This window comes from Leopardus geoffroyi, chromosome B4 (assembly GCF_018350155.1).
Source record: "Leopardus geoffroyi isolate Oge1 chromosome B4, O.geoffroyi_Oge1_pat1.0, whole genome shotgun sequence".
In the NCBI taxonomy this organism is placed as follows: domain Eukaryota; kingdom Metazoa; phylum Chordata; class Mammalia; order Carnivora; family Felidae; genus Leopardus; species Leopardus geoffroyi.
Window position 1 is genome coordinate 127,851,449 of NC_059341.1, and position 27,451 is coordinate 127,878,899.

At 43.4% G+C, this 27,451-nt stretch overlaps 1 protein-coding gene and 1 long non-coding RNA gene across 2 annotated transcripts; both read left to right on the forward strand.

Annotated features, from left to right (window-relative positions):
- Positions 1-6,781: 6,781 nt before the first annotated feature.
- Positions 6,782-27,260, forward strand: LOC123590848. Its single transcript, XR_006709003.1, has 3 exons — positions 6,782-7,066; positions 22,203-22,207; positions 27,249-27,260. It is a non-coding gene; the product is annotated as an uncharacterized LOC123590848 (long non-coding RNA).
- ASCL4 (achaete-scute family bHLH transcription factor 4) lies at positions 15,580-17,765 on the forward strand. The gene is made up of 2 exons (XM_045464402.1): positions 15,580-16,139; positions 16,384-17,765. The coding sequence occupies exon 2, from the start codon at positions 16,521-16,523 to the stop codon at positions 17,040-17,042; it is 522 nt and encodes a 173-aa protein (XP_045320358.1). The 5' UTR covers positions 15,580-16,139; positions 16,384-16,520; the 3' UTR covers positions 17,043-17,765.
- Positions 27,261-27,451: the final 191 nt, after the last annotated feature.

Genomic DNA, 27,451 nt, shown 5'->3' on the forward strand with positions numbered 1-27,451 from the left:
AGGGAGCGTAGCGTCTCAGGCCGGCTGGATTGCGTCGAGCGCCGAGCTATCGACCCACAGTTGCTAGGCATCCAGCGCTGCAGAGCATGTATTGAGCGGGTTCTGAGTCCCCTAAATCCTCAGACTCGGTTTCAGTGTTCGTAGCGTTCTCCTGCTAGGGAAGCGTGGGTCCACGCAAGCCCAAAAGATTCGAAGTAAGGGACTTAGCCCAAAGATGTTGGCGCTGTTGCCCAGGAGGAATTGGGACTCTATCCTGAACAGTTTTCACCTTATGTTACACCTGAAGGTTGCCCAGTTTCCCTGCTTCAAGTCATAAATAGGAGTGTGTGGGATTTTGTACAAATTTTCTTCCCCTTGTCTCTTTGCCCTTCTTCTCTCCTGCATGCCAAGCATTGTGCTAAGCTCCGGGAATACTGAGGCGGGACAGTTTTTCTCTAAAGCCAAGTTCATGAGCACTGACATTAGAACTACAAACAAGCGGCCTGGTACCTTCCACACCAGCAGAGCAGCAGAGACCCAGGAATTCCTCCTTTCATTCAGGAAACATTTACTGAATGTTTCATCTCAAACATAGTAATACAAAATAAGACCTAGGTCTTAACCTTGAACAGTTTGTAGTCTAGTGGAGACTGGTGGGTTTTGAAAATATAATCCCAGGTAAAGGGCAAAGGCATGCACAATGTTTTGGATGAGAGGTGGGAGTGGTCTCAACTCAATATAATGTTTCCTTTACCTTCTCATAAAAAGAAAACACATTCCAAATGAGGAAACTAAGCACTTAACATTGACAGGTCATACTGGTTTTGCTCTCTTGGTAACAACAAATAGAAGTCTAAATCAGGAAAGTTATCATATCACAAGTGTATGAGACACAGTATTCCATAAAATGCCACTTCAAACCTGGGACCTAGAGAATGATGATGTGTCTTATAAAAGGCTGAATAATTTCACTCTGGTTTTCCATGCCTATTCTTTTTTTTTTTTTTTTTTTAAGTTTATTTATTTATTTTTGAGGGAGGGAGGGGCTGAGAGAGAAGGAGAGACAGAATCCCAAGCAGCTCCTCACTGACAGTGTGATGCCCAATGCAGGGCTCAAATTCACAAACCAGGAGATCATGACCTGAGCCAAAATTGAGACTAGAACACTTAACCGACTGAGCCACCCAGCCACCCCTTGAACAGTTTTATTAATTTCAGAGATGTAAAATCCATGTAAAAAGTCATGATTACATATAATACATGATTACATATAACCTAAAACTATAATAGTTACAGAAGAGAATATACAAGAAAATCTTTGTAACTTTGATAAGACACCAAAATCAAGAACCACTAAAAAATTGACAAATTGAACTTCATCATAATTAAAGCTTTTTGTCTTGAAAAGATGCTATTAACAAAATTAAAAGTCACACCAGACATGTGTATAAAATATTTGCAAAACAAATATCTGACAAGTGACTCTTATCTGGAATATATAAAGAGCCCTTTAAACTCAATAATAAGAAGGCAAGCAACCCAAATTTTTTAGGTGGGCAAAACATTTGAATAACCACTTTACCAAAGAAGATATGTGGATGGCAATTAGGCACGCAAAAGGATGACCAACAGAAATAGTTATTAGGGAAATGCAAATCAAAACACAATAAGGTAAAATGGGCAAAGTTTAAAAGTCTATAACAACTGTTGGTGAAGATACAGAATAATTGGAATTCTCACACTTTGCTAGCAAAATGCTACAGCCATATCAGAAAACAACTTAGCAATTCTGTATACCATATGATTCAGTAATCACATACGTAGGTATTTACCCAAGAGAAAATAAAAGCAGATGTACAAAGACTTGTACACAAATGCTCGTAGAAACTTTGATAGTATAATAGTCCCAAACTGTAGACAGCCAAAATGTCTATTAACTGGTGAATGAATAAACAAATTGGAGTATATCTCCATAGTGGAACACTACTTGGCAATAAAAAGGGGCACGCTATTGATATGTGGATGAATTTCATCCTTCATACACAAAAGACTGTGTTTCCGTTTATATAAAATTCTAGAAAAGGAAAAACTATTGTAATAGAAAACACGTAAGTCATTGTCAGGATTTGGGAGTGAGTGGGAAGGATGAGACTGCCTATAAAGAGGCATGAGGAAACTTTTAGGGGTGATGGAAATTATCTTGATTGTGGTAGTGGTTACACAACTGTGTCCACTCATAACAATTTGTCAAACCGCACACTTAAAATTGGTGAGTTTTACTGTATGTAAAAATACCTCAAAAAGTCAACTTTTAAAAAATGATGTCATGGGGCGCCTGGGGGGCTCAGTTGGTTAAGCGTCCAACATCGTCTCAGGTCATGAAATCATGGCTCATGGGCTCAAGCTCCGTGGAGGGCTCTGTGCTGACAGCTCAGAGCCTGGAGCCCACTTCGGATTCTATGTGTTTCTCTCTGCCCCTCCCCCACTTGCACTGTGCCTCTCTCTCTCTCTCTCTCAAAAATAAATAAACATACATACATACATACATAAAGTAAGTAAGTAAGTAGGTAAGTAAGTAAGTCATGGTCACCAAAACTTGAAGGATCCTAACCCTATTCCCTAGACTAGATTAGGTCCACTGTGTGCTCTCTCATCATTCTTGTCTTGATTGTAATTACTTGTTTCATTTTCTGTCTTGCCAAGTAGATTTTAAGTTTTGGGAACAAGATCCATATCTATCTGATTTAATGCCATATGAGATAATACAATACCTGACATATACTAGGTGCTCAGTAAATATTCGATTAATAAATGAAAGTCAAACTGGCATAATCCTAAACTATGCTTATTAACTTGCATATTGCCTTCCTTGGGACGATGCCCAAAGCAATGAATGCCCAAAGGTTGCCTAAAGAGATGATTTAGGGTGACTTGTCACTTTAAGGAGATAGCCAGGACCCAGTAAAGCAATAAAAACAATGAGAGAATTACTGACCTATCAGATCAATAGAAATGAAGAGTGTAGCTGTTTCCAGGACCCAAGTGTTCAAAAGACTGTGGAACAAAAATGTAGGTTTGCAACCACAGAGTGAACCCTAGAGATAAGTGTATATAAGACAAACAAGATGGGGCCCCTGGGTGGCTCGGTCGATTAAGCGTCTGACCGGCTCAGGTTGTGATCTTGCAGTTTGTGGGTTCAGGTCCCACATGGAGCTCTATGCTAACAGCTCAGAGCCTGCTTTGGATTCTGTGTCTCCCTCTCTTTCTACTCCTCCCACGCTTATGCTCTTTCTCTCATTCTCTCTAAATAAATAAATAAATAAATAAATAAGCATTAAAATTTTAAAAAGAAGAGACAAGATAACAACCATTCACATTTCTGCTGGATGGAAAAGGCAGAGGCAGAAAGCAAATTAACTTTAAACATTATCTTCTATCACTAAAGATATGGACAAGAATGGGTAAATTGGGGCCTGGATTGGGCTGCTCAGAATATCTCTTTTTTCACTTAACTCTAATTAAGGTATAAAGCCCTGCTACTGACCTCCCATGTTAGGGAGAGTCTGGAAATATGACTTTTTATGTGGATACACCTGTTCTTTGGCATTTTTTGAGATTCTCCCTATATGCCTGAAACCATTATAATTTATTGTATCAGATTCTAACTGACTCATTTCCTTATTTAATATTTTCAGAAAGGCATGGGAAAGCTAGAATTTATTCAAAAAACATTTGTTGAGTACCTACTATATGCGAGGTATTGCTCTAGGCACTGGGGATACAGCAGTGAATTAAACAGGGGAAAAAAAATGCCTCTCTCTAAAGAGCTAACCAACAAGCAACTAATTAAAACATGTAACATTCTAGATGGCAATAAATACCGTGACAAAAGTATGGTAGGGATAGAAAGTGCTGGCAGATAGCTGGCAATTTAAAATAACATAGAGAAATCATCATTGAAAAGGTCAAATTTGAACCAAAGGAGGTGAGAGAATGATCCATGTGCACATCTAGAAGAAGAGAGTTTCAGTCAGAGGTAAGGGAAAATGCAAAGACCCCGAGGCAAGAGAATGTCTGGCAGGTTTGAGGAATGGCAACAATGCCAATGACACTAGAATTGTACCTCCTACATGGCAGCCATTAGCCACATGTGGTTATTAAACCCCTAAAATGTACCTAGTTCAAATTGTGTAATTATTTTAGGGCAAGAGACTAAAATAGAGTCACTGTGTTAATGGCTCCAGTTTTGTACTCCTCCTTGAGACCACGCCCTTTGCAAGGTGACTTTACAGCTCATCTCAGTATCAAGTAGAATCCTTTGTTTCTGCCCCTTGATTCTGATTGGCCATACTAGACATTTACTAGAACTCAGCCTAAATCATTGCCCCTCAGGCTCAAGAACTAAATAAATACTCCTTGTCTTAAGCTACTGAGCCTTGGGATAGTAAACTTGGTGGCCACTCTGAAGGAGGCTGGCTTCCTTTTCTTGGATGCCACTGATTTTCTGCCACGATCTTTGGAAACTGTTACACGGGTATGAAAGATTCAGCTCTAGTATTTGGAACATTATTTCTCTTGGGTTAATGTCCAAGCACAGGCATACCTCATTTTATCGCACTTTGCTGATACCATGTTTTTTACAAATTGAAGGTTTGTGGCAACCTTCAGTCAATTGGTATCAGTCAGTCAATTGGTGCCATTTTTCTGACAGTATTTGCTCACTTTGTGTCTCTGTCACACTTTGGTAACACTCCCAATATTGCAAAAGTTTTCATTATTGTTATATTTGTTATGGTGCTCTGTGATCAGTGATCTTTGATGTTCCTATTGTAGTTGTTTTGGGGGCCAAAACCTCACCCATATAAGATGGTAAACTTAATTGATAAATGTTATATGTTCTGACTGCTCCACCAACCAGCTCTTCCCCCTTCCCTCCCTCTCTCCTTGGGCCTCCTATTCCGAAACATAACAATATTGAAGTTAGGCCAATAAATCATCCTACAAAGGCCTCTAAGTTTTCAAGTGAAAGGAAGAATTGCACGTCTCTGCCTTTAAGTCAAAAGCTAGGATTGATTAAGCTTCGTGGAGAAGGGATGCTGAAAGCTGAGACAAGCCAAAAGCTAGGGCTCTTGAACCACTTAGCCAAGTTGTGAATGCAAAGGAAAAGATTTTGAAGGAAACTAAAAAACGCTATTCCAGTGAACATACAAATGGTAAGAAAGTGGATATGGAGAAAGTTTTCACTGATATGGAGAAAGTACGAGTGGTCTGGACTGAAGATCAAACCAGCCACAACATTCCCTTAAGCTAAAGCCTAACCCAGAGCAGGGCCCTAAGTCTCCAATTCTGTGAAGGCCGAGAGAGATGAGAAAGCTCTGGAAGAAAATTTTGAAGCTATCAGAGGTTGGTTCACGAAGTTTAAGGAAATAAGCTGTCTCTATAACATAAAGGTACAAGGTGAGGAGGCAAGTGCTGATGTAGAAGCTACAGCAAGTTCTCCGGAAGATCTAGCCAAGATCATTAATGAAGGTGACGCCAGTAAACAACAGATTTCAATGTAGACAAAACAGCCTTATGTTGGAAGGAAGAAGATGCCATTTAAGACTTTCATAGCCAGAGAGGAGAAGTCAAAGCCTGCTTTCAAAGCCTCAAAGGACAGGCTGATTCTCTTGTCAGGAGATAATGCAGCTGGTGACTTTAAGTTGAAGCCAATGCTCATTTGCCATTCCAAAAATCCCGGGGCCCTGAAGAATTGTTCCAGATTTACTCTGCTTGGGCTCAATAAGTGGAGAAACAAAGCCCGATGACAGCACATCTGTTTACAGCGTGGTTTACTGAATATGTTGAGCCCGCTATTGAAAACTGCTCAGAAGAAAATATTCCTTTCAAAATATTCCTGCTCATTGACAATGCACCTGGTCACCCAAGCGCTCCAATGGAGATGGGCAACCAGGTTAATTTTATTTTCATGCCTGCTTAATGCAACATCCCTTCTGCAGCCCACGGGCCAAGTTTTGATTTCCACTTTCAATTCTTATTATTTAGGAAATACATTCTGTAAGGTGATAGCTACTATAAACAATCATTCCTCTGATGGATCAGGGAAAAGTCCATTGAGAACCTTCTGGAAAGGATTCACTATTCTAGATGCCATTAAGAGAACATTCATGATTAACTGGAAGAGGTCAAAACATCAATATGAACAGGAGTTTGAAGAAGTTGATTCCAGCTCTCATGGAGGACTGTGAGGTTCAAGACATCAGGGATGGGAGTAACCCCAGATGTGGTGGAAATAGCAAGAGAGCCAGGATTAGAAGTGGAGCCTGGACATGTGACTTCATTGCTGCCATCTCATGATAAAACTTGAATGGAGGAGGAATTGTTTCTTATGGATTAGCAAAGAAAGTGGTTTACTGAGATGAATCTACTCCTGATGAAGACGCCATGTAGATTGCTGACATGACAACAAAGGATTTAGAATATTCCATCAAATGAGTTGACAAAGCAGCAGCAGGGTTTGAGAGGACTCATTCCAATTTTTTTTTTTATTAAAACAATTTTTTTAATGTTTTTTAAATTTATTTTTGAGAGAGACAGAGCATGAATGGGGGAGGGGCAAAGAGAGGAGATACAGAATCCCAAGCAGGCTCCAGACTCTGAGCTATCAGTGCAGAGCCCGACATGGGGCTCAGACTTGTGAATCACGAGATCCAGATCATGACCTGAACTGAAGTCGGCCGCTTAACCGACTGAGCCACCCAGCTGCCCCACGACTGATTCCAATCTTGAAAGAAGTTCTACAATCCTATCAAACAGCATCACATGCTACAGAGAAACCTGTTCATGAAAAGAAGAGTCAGTCAACGTGGCAAATCTCACTGTTGTCTTATTTTAAGAAATTGCCACAGCCGCCCCAGCCTTCAGCGACCATTGCCCCGACCAGTCAGCAGCCATCAACATTGAGGCGAGACCCTCCACCAGCAAAAAGACTGTAACTCGCTAAAAGCTCAGATGACGGTTAGCATTTTTTAGCAATAACATATTTTTTAACTAAGGTATGTACATTGGTTTTTTTAGACACAATGCTGTTTATTGCAAACTTACTGGCCTGCAGTGTAAACATAACGTTTATAAGCACTGGGAAAAATTCATCTGCCTTGCTTTATTGTGATGTTCGTTTTGTTGCGGTGGTCTGGAACTGAACCCGCAGAATCTTGGAGGTACTCTGTAACGTGCAGAATGGCTTATTTTCCAAAGGTAGCAGATGCAGGACTGGAGCTGACATAATCCTATGTGTTCTGTTAACTCTTGAGACCTCAGAAGCAGAACACATGTGGCACTGAACGAATTCAATTTCTCAGATCTGAAAGAACTCCACTAGTTTCAGTGCAGGAACATCTAGGCTGTGCCTGATGAAGGAACCCTGACTCTGCCCAGGCTTTGGTGGAAGACCCTTCTAGGTGAGCCTGAGAAGAAGAAGAAACTGGGGGGAATGATCTGTGGAGTTTAACCTAAGAAATTTTGATGTTACCTTCAAATTTTAACCTATAAGCGTAAGGCTAAGGTTATTTAAACTTTGGGTTTTAATTTATCCCTAGCAATTTGATAATGGGAGATGTCTTTTTAAATTTGCAGTATTCTCTCTTACTGATGACTTATTTGATTATATAACCTCCAGCAAGCCATATTGGAATGGTCTCCATTAGAGAAAGGAAAAGATTCAGGAATGAGTTAACCCTAGCACACCAGGCTCTGGGGTTCATTTAACTAATGTATTGTTCTGATCTATTTTAGAGATTTTTTTTTTTTAAGTTTTCTGTTTATTTTGAGAGACAGAGAGAGGGCAGGGGAGGGGCAGAGATTGAAGGAGAGAGAATCCCAAGCAGGCCCCGCACTGTCAACGCAGACTCCTACACAGGGCTCGAACACATGAACCATGAGACATGACCTGAGCCAAAATCAAGAGTCAGATGCCCAACCCACTGAGCCACCCAGGTACCCCTATTTTATGGATTTTTAAGGGGCAAAAACTAGACTGTGATTCTAGGGTGATACCCAAAAGAGTCATAGTTGCCATTGAAGGAGGGTGGAAACTGGGGAGGAATAGATAAGAACATTACTAATGACCTCCAAAAATTCCAACAGTAATGATAAAATAAAATTTTAAAGTACCTGAAAATTTAGCTCTAAAGAAGTTCCGTGCATTTTTTGTTTGTTTGTTTTTTGGCTTGGGGGGGGGGGGTTGTTTTGTTTTGTTTTCGAGAGAGAGAGTGTGAGAGCAGGGGAGAAGGAAAGAGGGAGAGGGAGAGAGAGAGAGAGAGAGAGAATCTTTAGCAAGGGCTCAATCTCATGACCCTGGGATCATGACCTGAGCTGAAACAAAGAGCTGGATGCTCAACTGACTGAGCCACCCAGGCTTAATTCCACCATGTGGTTTTTTAATGGGTTTTACCAAATCTTCAAGGAATAATTTCCACCATTTACCAATGGTTCCAGAGCCTAGAAATAGATGGACATCTACTCAACTTATTAAGAGTTTGATGGGGCGCGTGGGTGCCTCAGTCGGTTAATCGTCTGACTTCAGCTTAGGTCATGATCTCACAGTTTGTGGTTGAGCCCCGTGTCAGCCTCTGTGTGGACAGCTTGGAACCTGGAGCCTGCTTCAGATTCTGTGTCTCCCTCTCTCTCTCTGCCCCTCCCCCGCTCATTCTCTCTCTCTCTCTCTCAAAAATAAATAAACATTCAAAAAAAAATTTTAAGAGTTTGAAATAATCCTAGAAAATCCTAAAAAATCCCAGAAAAGGAGAACATAAGAAGATAAAACTATGAGCCAATATGACTTGGGACTGTAGAAAAAAATTTTCTAGTGAAATATTAACAAATTGAATCCAGGGGCGCCTGGGTGGCGCAGTCGGTTAAGCGTCCGACTTCAGCCAGGTCACGATCTCGCGGTCCGTGAGTTTGAGCCCCGCGTTGGGCTCTGGGCTGATGGCTCAGAGCCTGGAGCCTGTTTCTGATTCTGTGTCTCCCTCTCTCTCTGCCCCTCCCCCGTTCATGCTCTGTCTCTCTCTGTCCCAAAAATAAATAAACGTTGAAAAAAAAATTTTTTTATAAAAAAAAAAAAAAAAACAAATTGAATCCAGCAGTATAATAAAAGAATTATGACCCCATAAGGTTTAATCCTAGGAATGCAAGACAGCTCAACCATAGCAAATCTATTGTCATAATTCATGGCAACAATAAAGAAGAAAATATACATGATTATCTTTGTAGATGCATTTGATGAAATTTAATAGGCATTAAATACTGATAATACTCTTAGCAAATTAAGAATAGAAGAAAATGTCCTTAATTTGATAAAGAATATCTCCTATACGGTGGAACATTAGAAGCTTTCCCATAAAAAATACAAGGATGTTAACTATTACTACTATGATTAGCATTGGACTGGGTCTCTCAGGAGGTGAAATTTAATAAGAAAAATAAATGGTGGCGTGGGTGGGTGCCCGGATGGCTCAGTCAGTTAAGCATCTGACTTCAACTCAGGTCATGATGTCATGGATCATGAGTTCGAGCCCTGCATCGGGCTTCTCACCGACAGTGCAGAGCCTGCTTGGGATTCTCTCTCTATCCCTGCCCTCACCTCCCAACAAATAAAATAAACTTAAAAAAAAAAGAAAAGGAAAATAAGTGAATTACATTAAAAAGAGGAAACAAAACTATCATTGTTAGTAGACAATATGATTATAGTTTAAGAAATCCTAGAAAATCATTTTTTAAAATTAACCATTAGAATTATCTTAAGTGGGATGTTATTTCACAAGTGAACACACTTATCAACACTCATTGAATTATATATTTAATATATGTACATTTATTTATTTTTTTTTTTTTTTCAACGTTTATTTATTTTTGGGACAGAGAGAGACAGAGCATGAACGGGGGAGGGGCAGAGAGAGAGGGAGACACAGAATCGGAAACAGGCTCCAGGCTCTGAGCCATCAGCCCAGAGCCCGACGCGGGGCTGGAACTCACAGACCGCGAGATCGTGACCTGGCTGAAGTCGGACGCTTAACCGACTGCGCCACCCAGGCGCCCCTAATATATGTACATTTAACTGTATGTAGATTTTGTCTCAACCGAAAACCAGTAGAAATAATAAGAGGTCAGTGAACTGACAGTTAAGTGTAGGACTCTTGATTTCCATTCAGGTCGTGATCTCGTAGTTTGTGGGTTCCAGCCCTGCCAGGTTCCATGCACTGGTGGCATGAAGCCTGCTTGAGATTGTCTGTCCCTTCTTCTCTCTCTGCCCCTCCCTGTCCCCCACTCACACATTCTCTCTCTCTCTCTCTCTCACTCTCTCTCTCTCTCAAAATAGGTAAATAAACTTTAAAAAAAAAAAAAAAAGATTAACATGCAATAAATCAATAGCTTTGAAAACCAGAAAAGAAAGTTCTATTCACAATAGCAACCAGACCTATCAAATGTCTTGAGATAAATGTTATAAGAAACACATAAGATCTGCACTAAGGGGCTGCCTGGGTGGCTCAGTTGGTTAAGTCGCCAGCTCCTGATTTTGGCTCAGGTCATGATCTCCAGGTTTATGGGATCAAGCCCTTCCTCAGGCTCTGCACTGACAGCACAGAACCTGCTTGGGATTCTCTGTCTCCCTCTGTCTCTGCCCCTCCACCTGGTCTCTCTCTCACACACAAAATACATAAATAAACATTAAAAAATACATAGAAAAAGAGATCTACACTAATAAATCTGTGGAACTTTATTAAAGGACAAAAAAAGAAGACCTGAATGAATGGAATTGTACTATGTTCATACAGGAGTCAATGTTTCAGAAAGTCAGTTCTCTCCAAACATATTCATATATTTAACACAATCCCAATTAGAATCCCAAATTTTGTTTCTGTGTCTCTTTACAGATGTCAAAATTGCATGTTACCTTCTCTGTTCTTCTTTCCAGATTTAGACCTCCTGTTCAACAATTGTTCCCCCAAACGAATTGGGCGGTCAGCCATCTATTCACCAAGCCTTGTGCTTGTCTCCTTTCTCTAATTCACACCAAGCTGCCAGACTTAGACAAGGAAAAGGCTTTGCGAAACTTGGGGCAGGAGAAGGTAGCCTTAAAGAAGAGAAAAAAGATAAAAGCCATAAGGAAAGGATGAATGTATTTGACTACAGCAAAATATTACATTGTTGCATGACCAAAGAGTGCATAGACAAGGTTAACATGCAAATAGTATTTGAGAAGGACAGAAAAGCTGGGAATAAATTGTACCTAAATATTTGCATTTCTTTAAATCTTGCTGTAAGTTATCTTTTTTTTAATGTTTATTTATTTTTTGAGACACACACACACACACACACAGAGTGCAAGTGGAGGAGGAGCAGAGAGTGAGGGAGACACAGAATCCGGAGCGGGCTCCAGACTCTGAGCTGTCAGCACAGAGCCCAACGCAGGGCTCTAACCCACGAACCATGAGATCATGACCTGAGCCGAATGTGGAGGCTTAACTGACTAAACCACACAGGCACTCCTCTTGCTATAAATTATCTTTAAAATAGAATGGAATGGTGTGGGTAAAGGATACATGAAAGTTTTACCCTTTTGGATGATAATTTGACCTTCAGTTAACTTTCTGTTTTCTGGCCCTCTGAAACATGATAAAGAGAGAATGTCAGCTATGTCATTAAGCAACCTCAACTTACATTAAAGCAATCACCTGATTGGTAGATTGCATCTGGACTGGCACAACTATAAATACCAGATGGGGGAGTATAACTCTGGGCTTCAGAATGTGAAGCCTCTTCCACTGGCCCCTGGTGAGACGTCCCTGGAAGCTATACCTGTGGGGTCCTTACAAGAAATACTGGCTCCTGAGGGGTGTGCGACTTCTAAGTCAGGACAGCTGGCCACATGGGTCTGTTGTGAGTCTTCTTTCCTTGCATCTGAGCTGTTACTTGGCTCCAGGGGGTTTGGGAGGAGCGCCTGCGTGGATTGCTGCACAGATTATCGCAAGGACTCCTGGAGAGGTAGAATGCCTAATTCTGCTCTGCTCCAAGCGCTGTTCCTGATCTATATCCTTCCAAGAAAATCTGATGTCAAATGTGGCCCCCCGAAGTCTTAATGAGTCTCAGTGTTTAGTTGTATCTAAGAATACCCCTCGAGGATGTTGCACGTGAGAATACAGATAGCTTATACCTGAGCTATATAGAACAGGACCAACAGAATAGAATCGGATTCCGTGATCAGTTTGATCATGGTTATCTGCACCTGTTTCTATCATGAGGTCATAACATATGTTTCTCTGTGTCCCCTTATGGCAGCTGATGCAGACTGCAGGTATGGGGACAGACAGGTATGTAATACCTCTGTGCCACCAGCCTAGGAAAACAGAATCTGTAATGTGATATCAAACATTTCAGAAGAAGAGCCGATCTAAGTCTTCATCTCACGTGTTTCAAGCAGGTGGCAAGGGCCCGCCTGAATTTTAGGGGTGGAAGTCTACCTTGGCCTTAGAGATACCTTTGAATCTGCTGAGCCTGATCTTCAGTGAATCTCCATTTCCCCTTTTACAGGCAGATCCGAGTAGGACAACCAAACATAGTTTCAATTGTCCTTGGAGGTTTAGTGTTTAGTCCCTTGATCTAGACATAACTATAACATACCTAGACTTGATCTAGATGGGAGACATCTTTAAAGTTGGAGAGAACATTTGTCTGGGTCAAAACTGACCAGAGAGATGGGGAGTCAGAACCTCCTCTTTGGATCTCTTATGTAACAAGAACGCAGCCCCTCCCCACCTCACATTGTGAAACAAAACGTTTTTCTCACTGAAGAAGCTACCTATTTCAAATGCACTTGCACCTTCAAAAAGCCTAAGGAAGACTAAGCATTCTTCATGACCACGTCCATACCTCATAACAGTATTCGGACCCTATTAAGGATGAGTAGAGAACCAGGATTTGACTTTTTCTGATGACATTTCAGTAAGAAAAGAAAAAAAAAAACAAAACAAGTCTTGTAGGTATTTATTCCTCAGAGACAGACTTTATAAGGAGCCAGAAAACCTGGCCCAAGACCTTTACATTACAATGATAAATACAAAAGTAATATGTGCTTTTGGTAATGAATTAAACAGTAGAAAGATCCATAAAGAAAAATGCATAACACCCCTTCTCCCCAAAGCCACCTTTCTTTGGCAACGAACGACAGAAATCTACTGTGAATCTTTCCACTTCTCTGTGTGCACATAAACACATATAAAGACATATATATCATGTAGAACAGTTTGTTTTAAATTCACACCGCATATATTATTCTTAATTTGCTTTTTTTTCACTTAACACATTATGTATAGCTCTGCAAGTTCTTATATATGGCTCTAGCTCATTATTTTTAATAATAGCATAATATTCTTAAAGTATTAGCCCTGTATTTTTTTTTTTGTTTTTAAATTTTTTAAATGTTTACTTATTTTTGACAGAGAGAGACACACACACACAAAGTGTGAGTGGGGGAGGGGCAGAGAGAGAGGGAGACACAGAACCTGAAGCAGGCTCCAGGCTCTGAACTGTCAGCACAGAGCCCAATGCGGGGCTCAAATGTGTGAACCATGAGACCATGACCTTTTGCTGAAGTCGGAGGCTTAACCGACTGAGCCACCCAGGTGCCTTGTCCTCCCACTATTTTTAAAAAATGTTTATTTATTTTGAGAGACAGGTCGGGGAGGGGGGTGCAGAGAGAGAGAGGAGAGAATCCCAAGCAGGCTCCACGATATTAGTGCAGAGCCTGGCATGGGGCTTGATCTGTGAGATCTGAGCCAAAATCAAGAGTCAGACACTCAACCAACTGAGCCACCCAGGCACACCCAGCCCTCTCTCTATTGGCGGACATTCAGGCTATTCCTTTTTTTTTTTTTCCTTTTAAGAATCACTATAAACAATGCTGCAATAGATATTATTGTGCAAGTAAATTCACACCAGTGCATTTATTTCTGTAGTATCTTTTGGTCAAAGGACATGTGATGTATGCTATTAATTTTAATAGTTATTTTCCCAAAAGCTTGTAGCAATTACGCTTCTGCCCCTTCCCCAAATTCTTGCCTGCCCTGGATGTTAACAATCTTTTTACATTTTCCAATCTGAGGATGAAAAATGGTATTGCTTACCTGTTTTCTCTTGTCCTCATTTCTAGTCTATTCTCCAGTCTGCAAATAGAGTAATTAAAACATTTTTTTGAAATGTTTATTTATTTTTGAGAGAGAGAGAGAGAGAGAGAGAGAGAACAGGGTAGGGGCAGAGAGAGGGAGACACAGAATCTGAAGCAGGCTCCAGGCTCTGAGCTGTCAGCACAGAGCCCAATGTGGAGATTGAACTCACAAGTGATGAGATCACCACCTGAGTTGAAGTTGGACGCTCAACTTACCGGGCCACCCAGACACCCCTAGAGTAATGTTTTTTAAAATCAAAATCTTACCATGTCACCTTTCTGCTTAAAATACATCATTTATGTCCCTTCACTCTTTTTTTTAATTTTTTTTCTTTAACGTTTATTTATTTTTGAGACAGAGAGAGACAGAGCATGAACGGGGAAGGGTCAGAGAGAGAGAGGGAGACACAGAATCTGAAACAGGCTCCAGGCTCTGAGCTGTCAGCACAGAGCCCGACGCGGGGCTTGAACTCACAAACTGCGAGATCATGACCTGAACCGAAGTCGGATGCTTAACCGACTGAGCCACCCAGGTGCCCCTATGTCCCTTCACTCTTAGAACAAAGGGCAAAATCCTTAACATGGCCCAAAGCATCTTGTGGTCTAATAGTCTTTCCTTCTCTATGGTGGGCTTGTCTCCCAACAGGAAGGACTTTTCTATGGATTGTTCTCAACTCTACTGAGAAATCAAGGTGACACATTAGGTTCTTTCCTGGCACAAGCCTCCCAGGGAGTTTTTAAAATGTGACTAACTAATGCCTAAAAGGAATCATTATTTCTATTTTATTTGCCTTGATGGAGGTGTTTTTGCAGTTGCTTGGGGCAGATCATTTAAGGTAAACAGGTAAGCGCAGCACTTGTCAAAAAAACATGTTAGGGCGACACCCCGGCTCCTGAAGAACAGGCTGAAAGTCTGATCATAAACGTAGGGGGTTTTTGCTTCTCTTGTTTTTAAGTTGGACTTTTAAAAGTAGAGGCTGCCTTTAATGTGCTGGTTTGCAGAACAAGAGATCTGATTTTCAGCGTGATAACGCATTTTTTGACATTAACCACTGTTGGATTTTTAATGACACTTTTATCTTCAAAGCCCTTCACCAACACGGATGGATTAATTATTCTCTCTCTCTCTCTCTCTTTTTTTTTTTTTTTTTTTTTTTTTTTTTGGTTGTGTGTTAAAAAGACAAGTCTTCAAAGCCATCATCCTTGATCCTTGGAGTTGGGGATCTCCACCTTTCAAATGTTGCTTTCCTGCCCCCAAGGGAGAAAATAAATTGCATCTTTGTTTCTTAAGACAAAAAGAAGAACACAATAGAAATACATTCTTTGCACTATGGAAAAATGTTCTTCTATCCTGGGTGGGATTAGAAGAGGTCGGGAAGCAGTGTTTAACCTGTGTTTACAGTAAGCACTGTGAGAAATAACTGGCTGAAAGTGTTTGTTACTGTTCAACCTTTTGATGTGCTCTTAAAAAGTAGCACAAATCCATAAAACGCCTTGCGATCAACATAAGCGGGAACACAACATTCGAATCCATCTACTCGTTGCTAAGGTATAGTCCTTTCCTCTTCTCTTCAAAACATGTCTAACTGGGCTTTTAAAAGATTTGGTTTTGGAGAAGAAAACCCTCAAGCCTGCCCGGAGGTCCTCCTTTGCTGGACACATCTTACAACCACAAGGGAGCAGTCTTTCCTTTGATGAGGTCTTCCCTCCACCTCCACAGAAATGGCAGAACTAGCGTAACTTTGCACACCGTCTGAAAGAGATTTCCATTAGCCCTGGACGCCGGAAACCGCAAAGGACAGCCAAGTTTTGATTTTCAAGGGGAAAGCCTTCGCTAAACTTTCGCTCAGCCGCCAGACCTGTTGGTTCCTGGGAGGGGCTCTTTGGAAACCTCGAAGATTCCTACACTCTCGAAGACCCAGAGCGGTGGATTACGGTAATTGAAAAGCTTGGGTGGTTTTGAAAGATTACTCTGTGTGGTGTGCGCTCACATTTCCAGGCTAAGGGGACCGAGCAGAGGAACCCCTTTCGTCACCTTTTGAAATAAGATCAGAGGGGAAGACAGGATCTGAAGTATGGATTAGGAGGTCCTAAATCTTTGCTTATCACCTCCGCCTGGATCATTATAAATGATCGAGTAGTGCAATGAATTTAGGAAATCATGCAAAGTTTCCTTGCAGTCTGTCCTGGAACCAGAAATTAAAAGCCCGGCTGTGCCAGGCTGTCTGAATGGACCAGCACCTACGCTTTGAAGATCTGAAGTCTCGCCTTGCAAGAGATCGGTCTCTTGGGTGATTTGTTTGCTTCCCCGCGAGGGATGGAGAAACGTAAGCCGGCCGGACTGCTGCCCCTGCGGTCGTGCCACCTCCGCGGCGAGCCCCTGGACCTGCCGGGGTCCCTGCCCCGCCTCCCCCTCGGGGACCCCTTCAGGGTCTCGTGGCGTCTCGACGCCGCGTGCTGGGAGCGGGCGCCCCGGGACTGCGCCGCGAGGCGGTCGTGCCCGCCGCTGCCGCTGGACCGCGCCTTCGAGCCCGCCTTCCTCCGCCGGCGCAACGAGCGCGAGCGGCAGCGGGTACGCTGCGTGAACGAGGGGTACGCGCGCCTGCGAGACCACCTGCCCCGCGAGCTGGCCGACCGGCGGCTCAGCAAGGTGGAGACGCTCCGCGCCGCCATCGGCTACATCAAGCACCTCCAGGAGCTGCTGGAGCGCCACGCCCGGGGGCAGGAGGGCCCCGCCGGCACCCGTCTCCCGCGCGCCGCCGAGTGCAACAGCGACGGCGAGTCCAAGGCCTCGTCGGCGCCCTCGCCCTGCAGCGAGCCCGAGGAGGCGGGCAGCTAGCGCGCGCCCGGCCCGGCCCCGGCCCTCCGCGCCCGCTGCAGCCTTGGAGCCCCTGCAAGGGTGGTTTGCATTTTTGCGCTGGTTTTTTAATCCAGGGCTAAATTTTAGGAAAAAGAAATGCGTGTCTTCCGGCGGGGAACGTGTCTTCTGACCTTTCTGGCTGCCACCCCCGCCCCTCGACCCAGGCCCCAACTGGGTATGTGCCTGCAGACTTAAAGGTGCTTATTAAGGAAACTCTCCAACGGTACTTCTCAAATGCACACTGTACCGGATCCTGAGCACCTCACTCTAAAAACTCAGAGGGCGATTGGAATTTCCCCGTCAGCGCTGTGGGTACGTTATGCACATAAATATTGACTTCAAGCCAACCTTCACCGAAGAACTTCCCAAAAATGAATAAATAAAAGACAGCCCTTAAGACGAAAGGAACGTTTTTCCTGCATTCCTTCCTTGGGGAGTTGTATTTGAGATTTAATTGACACGGTCGCTTTGGGTGAAGGGGACTCCAGGCCGGCACTTGAGCACCCACACAGAGCCCGCTGCTAGCCCAGCGCAGGCTGCGGACCGAGTTTGTGCCTGGCGGTGGTGCGGCCCACGTGCTGAATTTGATACTTCCGGTTTTATCAGAAAGTGGCCATCTGGGGGGCGCCTGGGTGGCTCGGTCGGTTGAGCGTCCGACTTCCGCTCGGGTCATGATCTCGCGGTTCGTGGGTTCGAGCCCAGCGTCCGGCTCTGTGCTGACAGCTCAGAGCCTGGAGCCTGTTTCTGATTTCTGTGTCTCCCTCTCTGTCTCTGTCCCTCCCCTGCTTGTGCTCTGTCTCTCTCTGTCTCAAAAGTAAATAAACATTAAAAAAAAAGTTTCTTTTTAAAGTGGCCATTTGGAAACTTCGTAGTATTTAGGCAATAGTAACATATGTTATTGTGCTAGAACTCAGATTTGTATAAAAACTTATTTTCCTCTCCGTTGTTTTTGTCCACTGGTTTTTCATTTTCCTTTTCCCCCTCCCCACTTCTCACTAAACCTAACCTTTGGTTAAATTAAAGTGACATCCTTGACTTTATAAAAAAAAGAAAAAAAGAAATGCATAGATGGTGGAACAGGATGGACTGAAGTTGGTATGTTCTCAGACTTTCATCCCCATGAGGGCTTCTAGATGTACTGGAATTACCCAGTGACTTTGGCTTTGTTCTCAAAAGTCTTTGAAGAACGTTTAATTCTGGTCATTTTTGTCTTAGAAACTATTACGATTTAAGTAGATATGTCACGTGCTTGTTGACCTACGAAGATAAACTTCCTCTCTCTAAAGCTGTTTTTTTTTTTAAGTTTATTTATTTATTTTGAGGGAGAGAGAGAGAACGAGCAGGGGAGGGGCAGAGACAGAGAGAGAGGTGGACAGAGGATTGGAAGTGGGCTCTGTGCTGACAGCTCATAAACTGATGCAAGACTCGAACTCATGAACTGGTAGATCATGACCTGCCCTGAAACCAAGAGTTGGAGGCTTAACCAACTGAGCCACCTAGGTGCCCCTCTAAAGCTCTTTTCTAATAACTTGGATTGACCTTTCCACAGAGGCAGTCCTGTATGGTGGCGGGGAGTGGGGCCAAGACACAGGAAGGAGAGAAAACTGGGTATGATTTCATCCCCCACACTGGCTCATGAGGTAGGCCAGATGTATCAACTTTTTACAGATGTATCAACTGAGAGAAGTTAATGTTCAATGAGTATCTTTTATGCGCCAGGAATTTGTGTGTGTGTGCTTTTTACATGTTGTTCTTTTAAATTCTCATAAATCTGGGGGTGGATGTTACACATATTTTGTGGTTAAAAATAATGAGGGGCGCCTGGGTAGCTCAGTCTGTTAAGCGTCAGACTCTTGATTTTGCCTCAAGGGCATGATCTCACAGGTCCTGAGATTTGAGTCCCAGGTTGAGCTCTGTGCTGACAGCATGGAGCCTGCCTGGGATTCTCTCTATTCCTCTCTCTCTCTTTCCTTCTCTGCCCCTTCTCTCTCTCAAAATATATAATAAAGGTTTTTGTTGTTGTTGTTTGTTTGTTTGTTTGTTTGTTTTTAATGAGGCCTTGTCCAGGTTTGTGTTGCCATGGTTAGTTGAGCTGTGACTCAATGCTGAGTTTGTCTGACCCTAAAGCCCAGGCTTGCTGTGTCCCTTTCTATACCCTCCCTTGCTCCCTCCTTTGCTAGCTGAGTGACAGAGCAAACATTTCTTAACCGGTGAGCAACTCAGTTTCCTCTTCTGTATTGTTTCACAGGAGAAGGTATAGATGAATACCTTGGTAGTCTGCAAGGTACTAACCAATGGTAAGTTAGTAGTGTATCATCTTTTGGAGAAAATACTATTACTCAGTTCTATGGAGAGTAAAGCCTGACCAAAAATGATCTCTAGGTGGGGGCGCCCGGGTGGCTCAGTTAAGTGTCCAACTTCGGCTCAGGTCATGATCTCACGGTTCATGAGGTCAAGCCCCGTGTCTGGCTGTGTGCTGACAGCTCCGAGCCTGGAGCCTGCTTCAGATTCTGGGTCTCCTTCTCTCTCTGCTCATGCTCTGTCCATCTGTCTGTCTGTCTGTCTCTCTCTCTTAAAAATTAACATTTAAAAAAATTAAAAAAAAAATTTTTTTTTAACATTTATTCATTTCTGAGAGACAGAGAGCATGAGCAGGGAAGGGAGAGGGAGACACAGAATCTAAAGCAGGCTCCAGGCTCGGAGCTGTCAACACAGAGCTCGACGTGGGGCTCAAACTCACGAACTGCGAGATCATGACCCAAGGTGAAGTTGGACGCTCAACCGAGCCACCCAGGTGCCCCTAAAAAAAATTTTTTTTCAATGATCTCTAGGTGGAATTAGTGTGATTTCTTCAGTGTGTCAGAAAGAGGACAGAGTAACCACATTGTATTAGGATTTTACCTTCTATTGGAAGGTTCCAGGGGACAAGACTTGACCTGTGGAAACTGAATCCATGTTAAAACATGTAATTACTAGTATTTGTAACAATGGGTTATAGTGGTGTCTGTGTTTCTGGCTGCACAGATAAATGCTTTGCAGTGATTCACAACAAATCTTTACTTTTTCTTTTTAATTTTTTTTTTAATGTTTATCTTTGAGAGATAGAGAGAGACAAAGTACAAGTGGGGGAGGGAGAGAGAGGGAGGGAGACACAGAATCTGAAGTAGGCTCCAGGCTCCGAGCTGTCAGCACAGAGCCCGATGTGGGGCTCAAACTCATGAACTGTGAGATCATGACCCGAGCTGAAGTCGGATGCTCAATGGACTGAGCCATCCAGGCACCCCACTTTACTTTTTCTTAAGAACCGCATGGAGTCTTTTAGTTTGAAGGATCAAGATGTAACCCTGCTCTTACCCGTTACTTAGTTACAGCCTCTCAACACCTGTAATATATCCGTTTTGGTCTCCAGGCAGGTTCTTATTCTATATAAAGGTTTCAGTGAAGCAAGACCAAATGAGATATATTTACTACTGGGAGGGGGGAGGGAGTTGGAAAACTTCCTGGCTTGATTGGAGGAACAGCTAATTAACCAAGTTGTTCCTAACCTTGAGAAACTTCTTAGGGGTCTTCGATGAGCAGTAATAACACTCTCCATTCCTTTATTCTACTCTAGCCATGATCAGCATCTTGACATTCTCTTTTCTACAGTAGGAATAATAACAATAAAAGAGTATGTTTTGTTTAATCTGGATACCGTGGTTGCTTTTAAATGTGGGAAAATGAAATAAAGATTTTTCTTCATTCACGTCTCTAAAATAAATGTGTAAAATGTGTGAATAAATATAATATACCTTGCTGAGATGAGCGGTTTATAAAGAAAAGGACAAAGGCAGTTTTAAAGGAGAACTTTATTGTGGATAAAAATGCCTCGAGAGATTTTTAATGTGGTTTTGTTCAAAGCCCTACTGAGAATAAGGCAATGACTTTGAGAAGCCTTTTGGGAAAAAAAAAAAAAAAAAAAAAAAAAAAGCAATAAAATTCCATCAAAATCATAAAACTTTTTTTAGAGAAAAAAAATCAGGCCATTTTTCTGGAACCTTCCTGATGACTTATAGGAGGAGCACTAATCCAGGAATGAGACCTTTAATTTTTTTTGAATGTTTATTTATTTTTGAATGTTTTTATTTATTTTGAAGGCTCCAGCTTGGAGCCTGGAGCCTGCTTCTGATTCTGTGTCTCTCTCTCTCTTTGCCCCTGCCACCCCCCCCCCCCCCCCCCGCCCCTGCTCTGTGTCTCTCTCTAAAAGAAAAACCAGGGGTGCCTGGGTGGCTCAGCCAGTTAAGTGTCTTCAGGTCATGATCTCACGGTTTGTGGGTTCGAGCCCCATGTCGGGCTCTGTGCTGACAGCTCAGAGCCTGGAGCCTGCTTCAGATTCTGTGTCTCCCTCTCTCTCTGCCTCTCCCCTGCTCACACTCTGTCTCTCTCAAAAGTAAATAAAACGTTAAAAAAAAAAAAATTGAAGGAGAGAGAGAGAGCATGAGCAGGGGAGGAGCAGAGAGAAAGGGAGGCACAGAATCCAAAGTGGGCTCCAGGCTCTGAGCTGTCAGCACACAACCCGATGTGGGGCTTGAACTCACAAACCGTGAGATCATAACCTGAGCCAAATTCAACGCTTAACTGACTGAGCCACCCAGGTGCCCCAGGAATGAGACATTTAATATGTTCGATCTTCCCTTTTCCTGTGGATGAATGCTTAATTAACTATTAAACAATTTGAGTCTTAAAAAGGACAAAATAGATTACAAAAAAGTTAAGTAGAAACAATGTGGTAAGCAGAGTTTTATGGAAACAGTGCATCCACAAAAGAAGAAACATTTACATGTCCTTTAAGATCTTTCCTGTTTTTTTTTGTTTTTTTGTGTTTTTTTTTTTTTTTTTGCCCCTCAGCCCAGACATACCCATTGATTATACTGTATTTCTTCTAGAATATTCCCTGTGGTTTGTAACTCTGACTAGTCGAATCTCTGTGACACCCCACAGCATACCACCCTGAGGGTGCAAAGGAGGAGGCTGTGGGTTGTGGCAGAGTGTGCCTGGCCTGTGGTGTGGTTCAGCACTGCCATCACCAGCCCGGTGACCTTGGGCAAGCCCCTGACTTCCGTGGTCTCAGTTCTCTATGCTAGGACACGTGAAGTTTAGATTGCGTGATCTTTTAGGCTCTTCCAGCTCTAGGATGCCATTCAGCTAACATGTGCCGGGTCTGGACTTGAGGAAACAAGTGTCGGCAAGACATGCCTGCTTCCTGCTACATAGTGTGGGGACAGCTTCTGTATCATCTTTTCCCGCTAGAAAAATCCAGGTCCAGAGCAGCAGTTACTCTTTTCTGAGTCCTTGTTGCTGTTACAATGCCCAAAAACAAAACAAAACAAAACAAAACAAAACAAAACAAAACAAAACTACATAATTTTTTGTTGAACGGAATTTGAAGAACCTTGCAATCTGGAGGGAAAAGTGGTATGAAAAAAGGTATAGATGGTATATCTGATGTCCAAAATGAAAAATGGTATCTGGGTACAGGAGTGCCTGGGTGGCTCTGTCAGTTACACGCACGATTCTTTTTATTCTTTAAAAAAAAAATTTTTTTTTACATTTTATTTATTTTTGAGAGACAGAGAACAATGGGGGAGGGGCAGAGAGAGAGGGAGACAGAATCCGAAACAGGCTCCGGGCTCTGAGCTGTCAGCACAGAGCCCGATGCAGGACTTGAACTCATGAACCAAGAGATCATGATCTGAGCCAAAGTCGGACACTCAACCAACTGAGCCACCCAGGTGCCCCAAGCATCTGACTCTTGATGTCAGTTTAGGTCTTGATCTCAGGATCATGAGTTCAAGATTTGCACTGGGCCCTGTGCTGGGCATGGAGACTACTTGGAAAAAAAAAAAAAAAAAAAAGAATGAAAAATGTTATCAGGATACAGAGAAGAGAGGGAGTTATTTCAGCCTCAAGTGAGTAGAAAACTAGGAGGAGATGCTTTTGGGGGTGCAGCACTTGATAGGTGAAACGGAATGAGGATTATAGGCAGAAGATCCAAGGGTGAGGAAACAGGTGCCTTGGAGGCAGGAACTATGTTTGGAGAATAGAAGCTAAGTAACAGGAGACTAGGAAGATTCTAGAAGGCTTTGAAATCCAGGCTGAACTTTAATTTTTAGACAATGGGGAACTATTGAATTTTTTTTTTCTTGGAGAGAGGGTGAACTGTTCAGTACTGTGGTTGAGGATCAGTGTGGTGGCAGGAATCAGCAGACCAACAGGATATTACAGTAATGAAAAGAGAGGGAGGGAGGGTCTCTGCCAACACAGTGGCCCTGGAAATGGGGAGGAGGGACAGGCTGGGAGGGGATGTGGTGTGGCCCCTCGGAGGCTGGGGGTGGGAGAAGGGAAGAGGGAGAAGTTAGAGATAACTCCTATGAGCTGCCATCAACTGAAACAAGGAACACAGAAAGAGGAGCAGATTTATTCATTTTTTTTTACATTTTTTTAACGTTTATTTATTTTTGAGACAGAGAGAGACAGAGCATGAATGGGGGAGGGGCAGAGAGAGAGGGAGACCCAGAATCCGAAGCAGGCTCCAGGCTCTGAGCTGTCAGCACAGAGCCCTAAGTTGGGCTCAAACTCACGGACCGCGAGATCATGACTCGAGCCAAAGTCGGATGCTTAACCACCGACTGAGCCACCCAGACACCCCAAGAGGAGCAGATTTATTTATTTATTTTTTTTAAATTTTTTTTTCAACGTTTATTTATTTTTGGGACAGGGAGAGACAGAGCATGAATGGGGGAGGGGCAGAGAGAGAGGGAGACACAGAATCAGAAACAGGCTCCAGGCTCTGAGCCATCAGCCCAGAGCCTGACGCAGGGCTCGAACTCAGGACCGCGAGATCGCGAGATCGTGACCTGAGGGGCTCGAACTCACAGACTACGAGATCGTGACCTGGCTGAAGTCAGACGCTTAACCGACTGTGCCACCCAGGCGCCCCAAGAGGAGCAGATTTAAAAGGTAAAAGTTGTCTGTTGGAGATGCTGGATTACAAACACCGACAGGCTACTTCTGTCTGCAAGCAGCTGGAAATGCCAGTGTCGAGGTCGGGAGGGAAGACCAAGACAGCTGTGGATTTGAGAGTCGTTCACCTTTGGGCAGTAAGAGGAGTGGCTTCGAGCTCCCAGGCTGAGACTGAGGGGAACATTAGGAGAAAGCTGAGGCAGGTCTCACTGAAGGAGGGGCAGAAGAAGAAATGGCTTTGAAGAGGACTAAGAGGTTGGACGGAGAACCAAGCTAGTGTGAGATCACGGCAACTACAAGCAGGTGTCATTTTTTTTTTTTTTTTTTTTTACAAGCAGGCATCATTTTATAAGAAGGAAGAAGTGGCTGACAGCATCTTATAAATCAGAGGAGTCAGCGAGTTTAGGTGTGAGGGGCACTGATTGGATTTGGCCACTAGAAGATGGCTAGAAACCTTTGTAAGGGCATAACAGGGGCGGGAAGAGAAAGCAGAGGTGAGGTTGAAGCCCGCCCTTTCAAGATGCTTCTCAGCGAATGAAAAAGACAGCTGGAATGATGTAAAGGGGAAGCCAAGGCAGGAAAAGATGGTGTATCAAAGGCAGCTCTGAGCCTGGGGTCTGACAGGTGAAAGAGTTCTAGTCGATTCAGAGGCTCATAGGTGACAAGGCTTCAAGGAGTCTCAAGTAAGGGGAGGGTCCTAGGAATTGGAAGAAGATTGACGAACTGGAAGGGCAGGGGGTTGGAAGGTAACAAGTTAAGACTAAGGTAGGTGTTTACGTCTCTCAAAAGATGGAATAGGTGTAGGCAATGGCAAATAAAATGAGAAAAAGGTTGTGTGCAAGTAGGACACTGGGTTTAATATTGATCCTTAGGTACTGCCTGGCTTTAAAAACATTGAGATAATGGTGTTTAATGACTTGGTTAAAAAGTTGCACAAAATCCTCTGTGATGACATAACACTTTAAATGATATTTGTGGGACGCCTGGGTGGCTCCGTTGGTTAAGCATCCAACTTCAGCTCAGGTCATGATCTCATGGTTTGTGAATTAGAGCCTGGCGTCAGGCTCTGTGCTGACAGCTCAGAGCCTGGAGCCTGCTTCAGATTCTGTGTCTCCCTCTCTCTGCTCCTCCCCTGCGTACGCTGTCTCTCTCTCTCTCTCTCTCTCAAAAATAAATAAACATTAAAAAAAAAAAAAGTCAACGATGGTGCTCCTGGGTGGCTCGGTTGGTTAAGTGTCCAACTTGGGCTCAGGTCATGATCTCGCAGTTTGTGAGTTCAAGCCCCATGTCAGGCTCTGTGCTGACAGCTCAGGGCCCAGAATCTGCTTCAGATTCTGTGTCTCTCTCGCTCTCTGCCCCTCCCCCACTCATGCTTTCTGTCTCTCTCTCTCTCTTAAAAATAAAATAAAACATTTAAAAACATTAAAAAAGAAAAAATAGCCTAGGGAAAAAGAACAGAGTCTGGAGAGTAGAATTGGGATGCCCTTTAGTTACCCAGATGCGTAGAGATAGTGTCTGCTCTTTTGGCCAACAGTTTTTGATCTGTGGGGAATATAAAGTCAACCTTGGCGACCTGAACCTACCTCTCATTGTCTTGACTCCAGGGGTTATTCCGCTCTTAGTGGAATTTGAGAGCAAAGTCCCACGAGGCCAAGGACAGCATTTCATGGGATGAGTCAGTGTTACCCAGCTACAACCAAGCCAAACAAGGTTTCAGATGGTGCCTTTCAAAAGCTTTTGAGCTGTTTCTGTCTAGACAAAGGTTTTCTTCAGAGCTTCCAAAGTCATCATTGTCATCTCCAAAAATGGGTGGCAATGAGACTTCTGATGGAGATGTGGACTGGTGGTGCCCTTCTCTGCAGAGCGATCGCTAGAAAGGCAGACTCTTTCCCTAGGCGAGCTCTCTGGACCCTTCTCTGTCAGCCACCGCCAACCCCGCCATCTGCTCGTCAGGCACACAGGCTGCTGGGAGACAGCAGAGGTGCCTAAAAGGGCTTTGTGTTTTCCTTATTGGCCCGTGAAACCATAGAACCATTTCTAGCTCTGTGATTATTATCGCTGTGTTGTGTATGTGCTTCACTGGCAGGCTCCCTGGGTGGTGAGATGGGTTTTTAATCCTTCCGTAGTTATTTAGCTGTGTCCTCTGGTGAAAGCCTGTCAGCAGCCTTTTCATGTTGGGTTACTCATTGTCATTAACCATGGCCAAAGTGAAACCACAGCTGCTGCAGAAGGAAGTGCGTCCAGACGATAAAAACTCTCCAAACTGGTTTTTGCCTCCAGAGCAAGCCTTGAGGGAGGCCACTCCTGAAGACATTTCTCATTTCCCTGACAGTGGGGGAAAAACCTCTCTGAAGGAGGAATCCTATCTCCCAGGTCATGAGACTAGAAAGAGCCTTGGAAAATGTCCTGATGCAGCTCTGGGGGTTTTAGTGAAATGAAGGATTAAACAGTGCAGGGTCAAAACGTATCTCTTCTCTCCTAAAAGACCTCTAATTGACAGAAATTCTCCACCAGCTAACATTTCCTGGGGGCCTTCCTAGATGGCAGGCTAGCCCTTTATATGTAGTATTCTCACCTGATCACAATCATCCTACGAGGTATGTATTGTATATCACTCCCATTTTAGTTTATGTTTTTAAAGTTTATTTACTTATTTTGGTGGGGGGGGGGGTGGCAGGGGCAGAGAGAGAGAGGGAGAAAGAGAATCCCAAGCAGGTTCCATGCTGTCACCTCGGAGCCCAACACGGGGCTTGAACTCACAAACCATGAGATCCTGACCTGAGCCGAAGTTTGATGCTTACCCGACTGAGCCACCCAGGGGCCCCAGTTCCTCATCTTTAAAATGGAAGTGACATGGGGCGCCTGGGTGGCTCAGTCGGTTAAACATCCAACTTCTGCTCAGGTCATGATCTTGCAGTGTGTGACTTCGAGCCCCACGTCAGGCTCTGTGCTGATAGCTGGGAGCCTGGAGCCTGCTTTGGATTCTGTGTCTCCCTCTCTCTCTCTGCCCTTCCCCCACTTTCGCTCTGTCTCCCTCAAAAATAAATAAACATTTTTTAAAAAAAGGCAAGGAACTGAAGCTCAGAGGTTAAATAACGTACACAGAAAAGTGGTAGCAAAGTAAAATAAGCCATACAGAGAAAGACAGATACCATATGTTTTCACTCTTATGTGGATCCTGAGAAACTTAACAGAAGTCCATGGGGGAGGGGAAGAAAAAAAAAGAGGTTAGAGAGGGAGGGAGCCAAAGCATTAAGAGACTCTTAAAAACTGAGAACAAACTGAGGGTTGATGGGGGGTGGGAGGGAGGGGAGGGTGGGTGAGGGGTATTGAGGAGGGCACCTGTTGGGATGAGCACTGGGTGTTGTATGGAAACCAATTTGACA

Coding starts and splice junctions, on each gene's coding strand:
- ASCL4 (XM_045464402.1), top strand. CDS start 16,521: ATGGAGAAACGTAAGCCGGCCGGACTGCTGCCCCTGCGGTCGTGCCAC.